At 34.1% G+C, this 12770-nt stretch overlaps 1 protein-coding gene across 1 annotated transcript; it reads left to right on the forward strand.

Moving 5' to 3' along the window:
- The first annotated feature begins 361 nt into the window (after positions 1–361).
- Positions 362–8667, forward strand: LOC144447808 (protein NATD1-like). The gene is made up of 3 exons (XM_078137894.1): positions 362–568; positions 4665–4783; positions 8533–8667. Exons 1-3 carry the CDS (start codon positions 376–378, stop codon positions 8647–8649), a joined length of 429 nt encoding a protein of 142 aa, XP_077994020.1. The 5' UTR covers positions 362–375; the 3' UTR covers positions 8650–8667.
- Positions 8668–12770: the final 4103 nt, after the last annotated feature.

Raw genomic sequence — 12770 nt, forward strand, 5'->3', positions numbered from 1 at the left:
TTTTGCAACTTTCCTATTTCACTAGTGGTTTGATTTAAAACAGCTATATAATATTGATGTTGACATTTTTGTTTACTATATTTACATGCCCGTTTTGACATCGGATGGATAACACTACATAACAACTGGAATAAAGTTCTTATAGAGGCTACAAATTAGACAAAATTAGCAGCATCTCATGTAAACCATACTAACTTTCAAATGCATTCATGAAAACACAAAATAATGCAACAGAAATCAAAATTACCTCAAAGATTAAGTCATCACCGCGTTTTGGATCGCTCCTATTTTTTTCAAAATGGCGCCGTTGACCCACAATGCAATGTACTTAATGAGGTCAAAGGTAAAGGTAAAGCCTCTTGGCACTTCACCAACATGTTGAAATGTGCGTTGAAATTCAATCGCCCTCTTTTGACGCGAACGGCACCGTGGAAATTGTATTTACAGGCCAATTCAACAGAAATGGCTTCTCGAGCGTCTAGCAGACCTGACAGCAGTGCCGAAAAATTGCAATATATCGTCGGACACGACAAACCGCATAAGGAGTTTTACATAAAACTCGAGAAGGGTGAGTTGACGTAATGTACACATGATCAGCTGATTTCAACTTTGCATCTTTGAGTTGTATTGACACGGATTTAATAGTTATCGACTTGATACATAAATGATACAGTTGCATGGTATTGTTCAGACGAGACATAAACACACGCCTCCATTACCCAAAACAATCATTTCAGGTGCTCGCTGTTTATCATCGCAAGGTTCACGTTTCTAAAATCGCAATTTGGAGTTATGTAATGAATGTGCAGTGGGCGAAGGAACTCCGTACTGTAAAATTATTTTACTATGACCAAATATGATATACTGAAAAATTAACGGTAAGTTCATAAGATACGGATGTAACATTATAGTTTTTGCTGACTTAACTTTTATATAAAATTAAAACGATAATTTCAATTCTGATTGTGTTTATTAATAAAGAAACTCTAAATATGTTGGTATTTTAATTATTTGAAAAAAAAATTGTAATGATATAAAAATGATAGAATACAATGAAGTCATGCAGTAGTAGTAGGCAATTATTGGATCAATACTAATAAACACAAGGCCATTAGTAACTCATTACTAGCACAATGCAAGCACTACAAACACATCTGACCTTCATAATTCAATTGGTTGGCAAGGAAGGATTGAGAGGAAAAATGGCAAAGTGGATTCACTGGAGCATATCTGTAAATTTTCTAATGGTATGTTACATTATTTCTCTTGCTTGTAAAGAAAAAACTGACACAAGGGAGACACGAAGTCAATTTTAGTTTTTTTTTAACATTTATAAATAGTAATTAGAATTTTTTTTGTTTAACTTTTGTATATCTATACAAACTTTCAAATTGTTTGCAACAAGAGTTTGCGCCTTATATTTGTTCTAAATAGATTTTATATTTATCAGTTAAAAATTCAAACATTCAAAAATCGTACCTTTAGTTGTACTGGAAATATTGGGGAAATATTTCAATTCAAAGCAATGTCAGTTATATCACATTATCAGTAAATCTGTGATATGACAAATTAAGAAGCTCTCATAAAACTCGACTGTCAACAGTCACCTCTTCACCTTTTTTTTTTGCTTTACTGCTATTTTTGTTGATGAAATAGAAATAACATATGGTGTACATTGTACATTTGATGAAGTTGAGATTATATATTTATGTGTTTGAATTTGATACTCTGTGAGTAGTGCACGTTCTGTATAGACTGTGTATAGAAACGTATCTTAATATAGTCTAGTTCCTAATACATGTTAAAAATACGATCCGTACAATCATCATCTCCCTGTTTGGGAGAGGAGAGTGGTCACAGAGAATGTCGACAGACATAGAATCAAGACTAGTGTGAATACAGACTACCATAACACCTGTGGTTGTCTCTATACCTGCTTTTCACATGTATTGGACTAAATTTGCAATATCTATAAACACAGGTCCAGGTGAACATTTTAATGAAAACTTGTTGATAGACAGTAACATTAATCAATCTGAGATAAGTTTGTACGCAATGAATGAGTTCTTTTTAATGTCAAACAAAATCTTCACTGTGGTAAATATATTAACTTTTGGTTTACTGACACTTTGTTTAATCACATACACCTGTTGTTAAGGAGAAGTCACGTCTATAAAAGAGCTGAAAGAATCCTTGAGGTATGTTATAGTACCAGCATGTTTTGTTCCTGTATATCCTCAGGGGGATTTCTTTACCTTTATCTAGATTTCTTAACATCCCCCATATGTCACATATATAGACTGTGTGACAATGTATGTAAAAGCCATTCAAAGATTTCAATGGTGGCCTGTAATGTGTACTTTACTCAACCACAGAGATGAAAATGGCTTCTTCTTTTTTTCTTTTTCTTGTTCTTTTCATGTCAATTTTTGTTGTTGTGCTACATTGTGATTCCTAAAGAGAAAGTTTTCTCGTAGAGTGTCCACATGATTATTTACTTATGAGAAACTTTTATTACGGTTTACGATTAACAAACTCTAAAATGGAAATCTGAGCTTATACAACCATTTTAAGAATGAAAATAAGTTGCCTTTGTAGCTTTCACTTCAGTTTTGTTGGATTGATATTTATTCAGGCTCAGTAAGGGGAAGAAAGCAATTTATTCCTAGTTTCAGAACAGAAATCATACATGACATTTTTAAAATTGAGTCGGAGCAAAACATAATTCATTGTCGCAAACAACGGCCTGTTTTACAGCACCATCCAAAACGCTCGTTATTTCGCAGTGTCACGGAAGAAAGAACATCTCTGGTTTGCAAGAATGAACATTATTGAGTTCACCTAGTTTTATCACGATTTATAGAAACATGTTTCCTTTATTGTTTTAATTTAAAGTGGCCATATGGATGAGGATTGGGTATTTATTTTGGATTTTTAATTTATAAACAATTTTATCATGGCTTCCTACTTGAAAAATCAATGTGCATTCACATGGTAAACAACTTCCAAGAATTTTTTTATTTTGACTCTGTGAGTATAAGTTTTCAATCGATACTGTGAACCCAGAGTCTATGAATACACACTATTCATTATTGTATTTTATCGGATACGACAGCAATTTTTAGGAACTTCAGTCTGACGTAAACAGACAAAGCTGCTAGGGTAGTTGATTGATTTATTGTTATGTTGGCAACTATTTACTTTCTTGTTAAAGCCCATTTCCGATATGTTTCCAGATTTGAACATTTCAATCAGCATTATTTTTTAAGAATTTGAAATTGTAGACAAGAAATGCCTTGTATGTTTGTTTGTAATTTGTGTAGAATATTACATGTAATTGTGATGTAGAAATGCATAAAACTAACCCCAAGGATGCATGATACTACATACATGTATGTATATCTTTGCAAGACTATTATATCATTTGCAATGACAACTAACGTACTTTGTTCTTGAAAATTACATCAACATATCACAATAAATAATGCAGTAACTGTCCATACATAATTATTAGCTGTGGTAAATTGTGCCTAACTGTGCTGAATCACTGGGGTAAATTATGCCTAACTCAGCTGATACTGGGGTGAATTATGCCTAACTAAGCTAATGGGGTGATTTATGCCTAACTCAGCTAATACTGGGTAAATAATTCCTAACTCGGCTAATACTGGGGTAAATAATGCCTAACTCAGCTAATACTGGGGTGAATTAATCCTAACTGTGCCAATAACTGGTAAACTGTGCTGAATCGCTAGATAAATTATGCCTAACTCAGCTATACAGGTGGATTATGCCTAACTGTGCTGAAGCAAATTGTGGGTCACATCCAGCACAAGGTCCTGGTTGTGTGATTTAACCTCCTAGAACTAGGTCTATTTCAGTTTGAGTTACGTTCTATAATTTTACTCCCTAGTATAAAGTTCAATTTCAGGTTCTATGATCTGACCCTCTAACATGGCAAACAATAATATTTCAAAGGGAATGACCCTCTATCTAGCACTTGATAAAATTCCATATGTCAGGAGAACTGATGGATAAATCATTGAAATTGATATACATTCACATTATATTAGTAATTTATTTCATTTCTTAACAAAAAAAATAAAAATAAATTAGTGATGAGATGAGTAGTCCAATATAGGATAAAAGATTAAATTCTGCATGGGGGGAGGGGGGATGGTGTGCATCGGGGGGGGGGGGGGGGGGGGGGCATTTTAGTTCTAATCCTACAGAATCGATTTCGCTGTTAATGGATTTTTTCTACCCCTAAATACAAATATTTCTTTAAGAAATGTCAAATTGAGAAATGGAAGAATTTTGCTATGGTAAATGTGCCCGCTGTCGCATTAAAATAAAGTGAAGTGTCAGCAAAAGAACTATGTTTTACTCACTACATACTGGCTTTATATTCATAGCACTACATATACTACTACATACTGATTTGAAATTGATTGTGTGGTTTTAAGTGATTTTCAATTTTGGTCAATTTAGTTAGAAGGGCGAAGGAGGGAAGGTGGGGGAAGGTGGGGGAAGGTGGGGGGGGGGGGGGGGGGGTCTGAGGCCTAAGTATAAGAATTTAGTTTTTTATCCTACATTGAACTATCGGTCTCACCCCTTAGTGGATACATGAAACCATTTTTCTAAAATTGATTGATTTTCTTCAGATTCCAAAGATAAAGCTATATTACAATACGACTATGTGAGGAAAGGAATAGTAGAATTATACCATACTGGAGTACCTGAATCATACAGAGGCAGAGGAATTGGTAAACTGCTAGCTAAGGTACGTGTCATTTCAGATTAGGTTCTGTAAATGAATATCAGAAAATAATGATTGATTACCATGGTAACTGCTTGACTTGATAGAGTAGTATAACCAACATCAATACTTGATATGAGATGATTTGCACATAAATAAACTATGACTAATTTATTATTTATGATTTTTAATGGCCTAGTATATGGAGTATACTATGTTTGTCTTTGCTACACGATATACATCATGGGTATTACTTGTCAAGTTTGAATTTATAAAACATATGTATATTTATTCATAATACTTTTCCCATTCTCACAAGCCAGAGCACATATTCTGCTGACACAGCGAAACATGAAGCTGGCGAACACATTTTGGATGGTGTCGTATACGCATAAAGAGGCCTTTGGTTTACGATGATGAGTTTTGCCAGTCGAACGATTTTTACCTTCTATGAGACTATGTTTACCTTTGCCTTTACAACCTTATTCCTAAAGAATCACATCATTTTCATTTATTCTAAAAAACTGTGATAACTTTTTTAGAGTGAACAAACAAAATGAAAATGATGTGATTCTTTTAGGAATAAGCTCCCTGCTTTACTAATTGCAGCATATTCAGTCAAAATACTAATTACTCTGGCAAGATGACTTACAACAAGTTTTAAAACAGGAACAAACTAAAACTATTAATAGTATTATTGTGGCATGTTGACATTCATTTATTTATTAGTGATTTGTAATTATACTCACAGTAGAATGGTCAACTCCGTCAAATGACCCTTGCACTGTTGTCTTTGACACTGACAATGTACAGACTTCCAGTGTACATTTGTTGTTGGTGGCCGAGTGGTTAGGGTTGTCGGTGGCCGAGTGGTTAAACCACTTGCCTCTTACCACTGTGGTCGGGGTTCGAACCCATTGCAGGGTTCGATTAAATTTACCACGCTGTAAGTAAGAAGAGTGTCATTCAGTTTGACTCTACTGAACAACGCCGGTTTTCCCCGGGTACTCGGGTTTCCTCCTGCATTAACACTGAACCCATGAGGGATGGCCCTCACTGGACTTCTGGGGAGACAAGTGTTTATATACTTAAAGAACTATCCAGTATAAATAAAGATTATTATTATTATTATTATATTTGTGGTGACTTTCAGTGTTACACTACATTAATTACAGCCATCTTGAACAATCATGGCATTATGACAACAATTTCTGTCTTTCCTCGTAAAAGTAACATCACCTATTTCATATGTAATCTGTGGCATGTCACAATAAAATGTTTTAGTTTATGCCTGTCTTGGGCTTGTGAAAACTATAACGGCGCCATAGTCATAACATCATCAAGAATAAAGTAGTTGTCATGACAGGTAGACTGAAAGAATCAAAGATGAATTGTGACTCTATAGATAATGACCTTCTCTTGTGAATTCTATCAATACATCAGATGTGAAGTATAGTGATTTAACATCTCTATACCTCCATGGATGTGATGAAATACATTACATTCATCAAAGTGTTTGTATGATTAGACAGGTTGTGACTACAAGTTTGAGAAGTGCTCAAAATTGGTAAAAAAGGATATAAATGCACCCGCATATCAGTCAACTTGACATTCTTGTTTTAAAAACGTCCTCAAACAGATTAGTGTGTAATATATATTCGATACCTATTAGTGTGGTTGCATCAATCACAGGCAAATTTATTTGCACCCACCTAATTGTTTAACTTTAGTTTCCATTATGGATGAAATGAAACATACATACAACTTGTTTAAACATACGATATGTACATGCAGTGAGATACATATATATTGTAGACTGTATGGCTATAGACAGGTTGTGACACGGTGGATGAAATGAAATATACATACGACCTGTTTAAACGTACGTACATGCAGTGAGATACATGTATATTGTAGTTTGTATGGCTATAGACAGGTTGTGACACGGTGGATGAAATGAAATATACATACAACCTGTTTAAACATATGATATGTACATGCAGTGAGATACATGTATATTGTAGTTTGTATGGCTATAGACAGGTTGTGACACGGTGGATGAAATGAAACATACATACGACCTATTTAAACATACAATATGTACATGCAGTGAGATACATATATATTGTAGTTTGTATGGCTATAGACAGGTTGTGACACGGTGGATGAAATGAAACATACATACAGGACCTGTTTAAACATACGATATGTACATGCAGTGAGATACATGTATATTGTAGTTTGTATGACTATAGACAGGTTGTGACACGGTGGATGAAATGAAACATACATACGACCTGTTTAAACATACGATATGTACATGCAGTGAGATACATATATATTGTAGTTTGTATGGCTATAGACAGGTTGTGACACGGTGGATGAAATGAAACATACATACGACCTGTTTAAACATACGATATGTACATGCAGTGAGATACATGTATATTGTAGTTTGTATGGCTATAGACAGGTTGTGACACGGTGGATGAAATGAAACATACATACGACCTGTTTAAACATACAATATGTACATGCAGTGTGATACATGTATATTGTAGTTTGTATGACTATAGACAGGTTGTGACACGGTGGATGAAATGAAACATTAATGTGTATGAACTGTTCAGAAACCTGACATGTACATGTAATGTGTTATATTTACACACGCAGAGTGTATATAATCAGAGAGTGACAGAGGAAATGAAACATTATAAACTGTAAATGTGTATGAACTGTTCAGATAGAAGACATGTAATGTGTTGTATTGACTTGACAGTGACATAGTGTCCAGAGGAAATGAAATGAAAGATTACGTGCTATATTGAATGTGTATGAATTGTTCTGACATAGGACATGTACATGCAATGTGTTAATCCGCACAGATGTACTCTATACTGTACAGTAGAAGAATAAAGAATGACTAATTTCTGAATGACTTTAATACCGTAATCTATTGTTAAGAGAGCAGGAAGCTTATTACATACCCCACCCCACCTTATATTTGTGAACCTCAAAAGCTAAAAAGAATTTATGAAACATTGCAGAAGTTAATGATTCAGAAATTAATCATCTTTGTGACAGATATAGATGTAGAAATGATAAAGATGATTAATACATACCCACACAACTTTTCCTGTCTTTCTGATTCAATCTCATATAAATCTGAGATAAAAAGTATTTAACGACATCCATGGTTGCTACATAGATAAGGTTCCCTTTATGGAGCCAGTCAATGAAGAAAATACTGTATACTCTCATATATAGTATATTCTATTCAAGTTACATTCATAGCAAGTGGAAGAGAAAAGAGTGTATAAGTCTGTGTGTATACCAGAATCAAGACTTTTTCAAGTTCAAATTCAAAATTTTGTGTAATGAATCATATACATTCTGTTGTTGTTTTACATGTGGCACTGAATTCATGAATACGTAAGAACGGTACAAAATGTGAAATTTCCATTTGTGAAAGAGACGTATCCTTATCTTTGTGATAAAGCAAAAAAATGGTACGAACTCAGATAACGAATGATAAATTCTTTAACAGGTTGTATGTGAATACACTTAAGTACATCTCTGTAGAGAACTATAGCATACACAGAATATAAACCCTTTTCGAGTTCAAATTCAAAATCTTAGGTGGCGATTGATAAATTGTGTTATTGCTTTACAGTCTCCATATGACGTTGAACATAACAGAGTACATCTGTGTAGTTCAAGTTCAAAGTCAATATCTCGTGTAATGAATTGTAAATTCTGTTATTTTGTTGCAGGCTGCATTGGACCATTTTGTAGCTGAAGACATGAGACTTAAAGTGACATGTTGGTATGTGCAGAAGTACATCGATGATAATCCCATAGCCCAGTACACAGAACGTGTAATACCTTGATGTGTATCTCATCGATTTCCCTGCTGTCAATCATGACTTTTACCTGTCAATCATAAAATTCACCTGTCAATCATGTACATGTATTCTACTTATCAATCATGACTGTTGTATCATTCATTTATGTTGCCTGTCAATCATGATTTCTACCTCGCAACTATGATTACCTGTCAATGATGAATTCTACCTGTCAATCATGATTCTTACCTGTCAATCCAGATTTTCACCTGTCAATCATGAATTTGACCTGTCCGTCATGAATGATGCCTGTCAATCATGGATTTTACCTGTCAAATCCGAATTTGACATCACTGCAAGATAAGAATGCTGTGATTTGTACCAACATGATCTCTTACTGATAACCATTTCAAAATGCTAAATATTTGTATATAATGTATGTACAGTATTTCATTTTTTAAAGGTTTTTTTTGCGATTTTTATTTTAATGAATATCTTATAAGAAATGAAATTATGTGTCGCCTGGAATTTCATTTTAATGAAAAAGATAATGTAAAAATTAGACAAATGGATTCTAAGTGAAAATAGATATTCCACTTTTTGCAAAGATAGTATTACGGCCAATTTTACCTAACCTTGCCAAAAGTGTGTGTCACATGGTTTTATCTTGGTTCATACAATATTAGTAGATAAGAAACATACTTCAGACAAGCTTTGCCATCTAAGCCAATTTGACGTGTCACTGACGCACACAATTTCTAGTGACGCACCAAAATTTGGTATTATGAGGCTACTCACAAGAAATGCCAGTTTTTATCATTTTTGACTCACAACAACAAAATTTGGTTATCATTAGACGGCACACTGATTGTGACACAGTTTTGGCAAACTCAGGTGAAATTGACAATTTCACACAAATTCTCTTCAAGTTGAATTGAAAAAAAATTGCCTGATCTTGCTTGTATCCATGACACAATAATAGCTGAATTACTAAGTCAAGCAGTTCAACTTATTGCACATTCAGTTTGCCCTGGTTGACGATCCTCATCAGAAAGACAAATTGCTCAGTGAATACATCATCAAACTTTTATATTTTCAAGTTAACTATAAACTGAAGTACAGACAACACAACTGCATCAGTGAAAAAGAGAATTTCTTATTGGATATTGACCAGGTGTTTCAAATTATTTACATACTCATAAACCAATCAGGATCATTCTTTCATTGGAATTCTAATCCTCCTACATTCTGACTTTTTAATAGTGAAAGAAATATCATGAACACGATGAAGACATTATCAGTCCATCAAATCCAGGCCATGTTTATTATAAACCATAATTAGGAGAAAATCACATACAAATGACTGAAATTAACCATGATAGTATGTCTTTCAATAATCCATGACATTTGACATTCCTAAAAGATGTGCCGTCCTATTTGTCAAAGTCTTAGAACTAGGAATCATTTTGAAATCATCAAACATAAGGATGCAAAAAGCAAACAAAAAAAGTGAAGTGTGTTCATTTATCTAGAAAACAGTTCGAGTATCACCTCGTGTAAATGTGAAATGCATACGCATTACTCTTCAAAAGAAGGATAGTTGTCTTAGTGATGCACATTTCATCATCATCACCATAGTTACAGTGGATGTCATCTGTTGTCATGACATTGCTCATTTTTCCACACATATTAAAGCTGTCATAGTGTTGCATATTTTATTGTCATCACCATAGTTACAATGGATGTAGTCTGTTGGCATGACGTCACCCATTTTCTCACACTTAAATTGTCAAGTGTCAGTCATGACAGCACAATATTCCACATTTAAATTGTCAAGTGATACACATTTCATTGCCATCACCATGGTTACAATGAATGTATTCTGTTGTCATGACATTGCTCATATTCCCACACATATTAAAAGTGCTATATTGTTGCATATTTCAGTCATCACCATAGTTACAGTGAATGTAGTCTGTTGTCATGACAGCAGTCATCAATCCCACCATGATTATTTTCAGGCCAAAAAAGTAGCAGATGAGTTCTAAACAACTCTAGTACATTTACATACTTGTGTATTTTACTCTGTGTTGTCTGAAATTAGCTTTTAAAATATGTTTGTTGCCAGGCAGAGTGAAACATTGTCTTTATATGCAGTTTAGTTTCACAAGTAAATGTCACTTTCTGTTTAAACTCATTTATTTTGGTCTCAGAGATTTATTATATTCAGCCACTGGCATTTAGGTATGTAGTCAATAAATTGGCCACATTCTCAAAAATGTGGTGATTTATCATTCTACAAACAAAGCTTTCACAGAATAACAGAACATTCACTGTTCTTGGTATGCTAGCACCCTGTTGTTCATGATGTCAGACACTGATTACTGGGATCCTGTGTACATTTCATGATATCAAACACACTGTGATTACTGGTTTCCTGTGGATATTTCTTTGTGTAAATTTCCTGATATCAGACAGAGCTGTGATTACTAGGGTCCAGCTTAGACCACAACAAGAATGTGGTCTGAGGGTCCAGTGAACATTGTATTGTGTATATTTCATGATATCAGGGATGCTAATTCATGATATCAGACACACTGTAATTACTGGAGTCCTGTGAACACTGCATTGCATACATTTCATGATATCAGACACACTGTGATTACTGGGGTCCTGTGAACACTGTATAGTGTACATTTCATGATATCAGACACATTGTGATTACCGGGTCCAGTGAACACTGTATAGTGTACATTTCATGATATCAGACACACTGTGATTACCGGGTCCAGTGAACACTGTATAGTGTACATTTCATGATATCAGACACACTGTGATTACCGGGTCCAGTGAACACTGTATAGTATACATTTCATGATATCAGACACATTGTGATTACTGGGGTCCTGTGCATGCCATAAATCTTTGATGTGGGCACAACAGGAAGTCCTGATAGATGAGGCTCAGAACATTGAGATATAATCAGTAAGCATTGTATAATATTATCAGTGGACTAAAGTTGAAGGAAACCTTAATTGTTCCGACTGCTTCTGCTACATCATACTTTTTTCCTCGATTTTGTGGCCTCATATCGAAATGTGTCTTCATTGGTATTCACTAATCACAGTTTGTCTAATATCATGGAACTGGAGGTTAGCATACCAAGAATAGAAATTTAGTGTGTCCAGGAAATCATATGATAGGACAACATCTGGGAACTTTGAAAACTTTGTATATGAATTTCTGAATAACCAGTAAAATGAAACTAAAGTAGAAACTGCAGCCAGCTGTTCAGTGAACGTAGCTATGAAATGTAATTAGTCTATACCTACAAGTATGACTGAAATTCATTGATTGGTTGGATATACATATCATGAAATTTGAATATTGAGGTATGAAAGCCTCTACTTGATTGGATAGCTTTACATATTGTCAAATTTGAATATTAATGTATGAAAGCTTTCATTTTGATTGGTTAGCTCACACATTGCATGCATAGTGAAATTTGTAGTTAAACCTTTTAAAGGCTGACATCCTGTTTTTAGGATGTAACTATATAGACTTACCAGACACCAAGTCCTTAGAGGAATAATGTGTAAAAGCTTGTATTTGATTGGCTAAAATTTGAATAACTCATTTGATTGGCTAGGTTTTACACATATTTTGAAATATGAATGTTAATTTATGAAAGCTCATATTTGATTGGCTATCTTCAAATTATGCAAAATTGAAGCGTTATCAGCATTATGTAAATCTTAAATATTGATTTACATATTACTCAGGTTCACAGGTGAACATGTTAGATTTCTTCGATTCCAAGAACTTCCTGAGTAAAATCCGAGGTTTTCAAACAACCATAATCTGTGTCTATAAAGTTTAAAAATCTAAATATTTGAACAGTTGTGTATCTGATTCATTGATACTTCCAGTTACGTAGTAATTGATTTGTACATGAAATGAAACATTTAGGGAGCTGTCATTATCTATGGGGGGGTTACACAAAAAATTGAGTCCTAAGAGGAGTTACCGGAAGAAATTGATAGAGGCAGAGGGGCTACTTATGTTTGTGTAGTTAACATGTTTAGACAAACATATGTTTATGATGTTTAAGTGTTTACAACTTGGCTCCAAGTGTGCAGAAAACACTCAAAACACAAGTTGAAACT

This window comes from Glandiceps talaboti, chromosome 16, assembly GCF_964340395.1.
Source record: "Glandiceps talaboti chromosome 16, keGlaTala1.1, whole genome shotgun sequence".
NCBI classification, from domain to species: domain Eukaryota; kingdom Metazoa; phylum Hemichordata; class Enteropneusta; family Spengelidae; genus Glandiceps; species Glandiceps talaboti.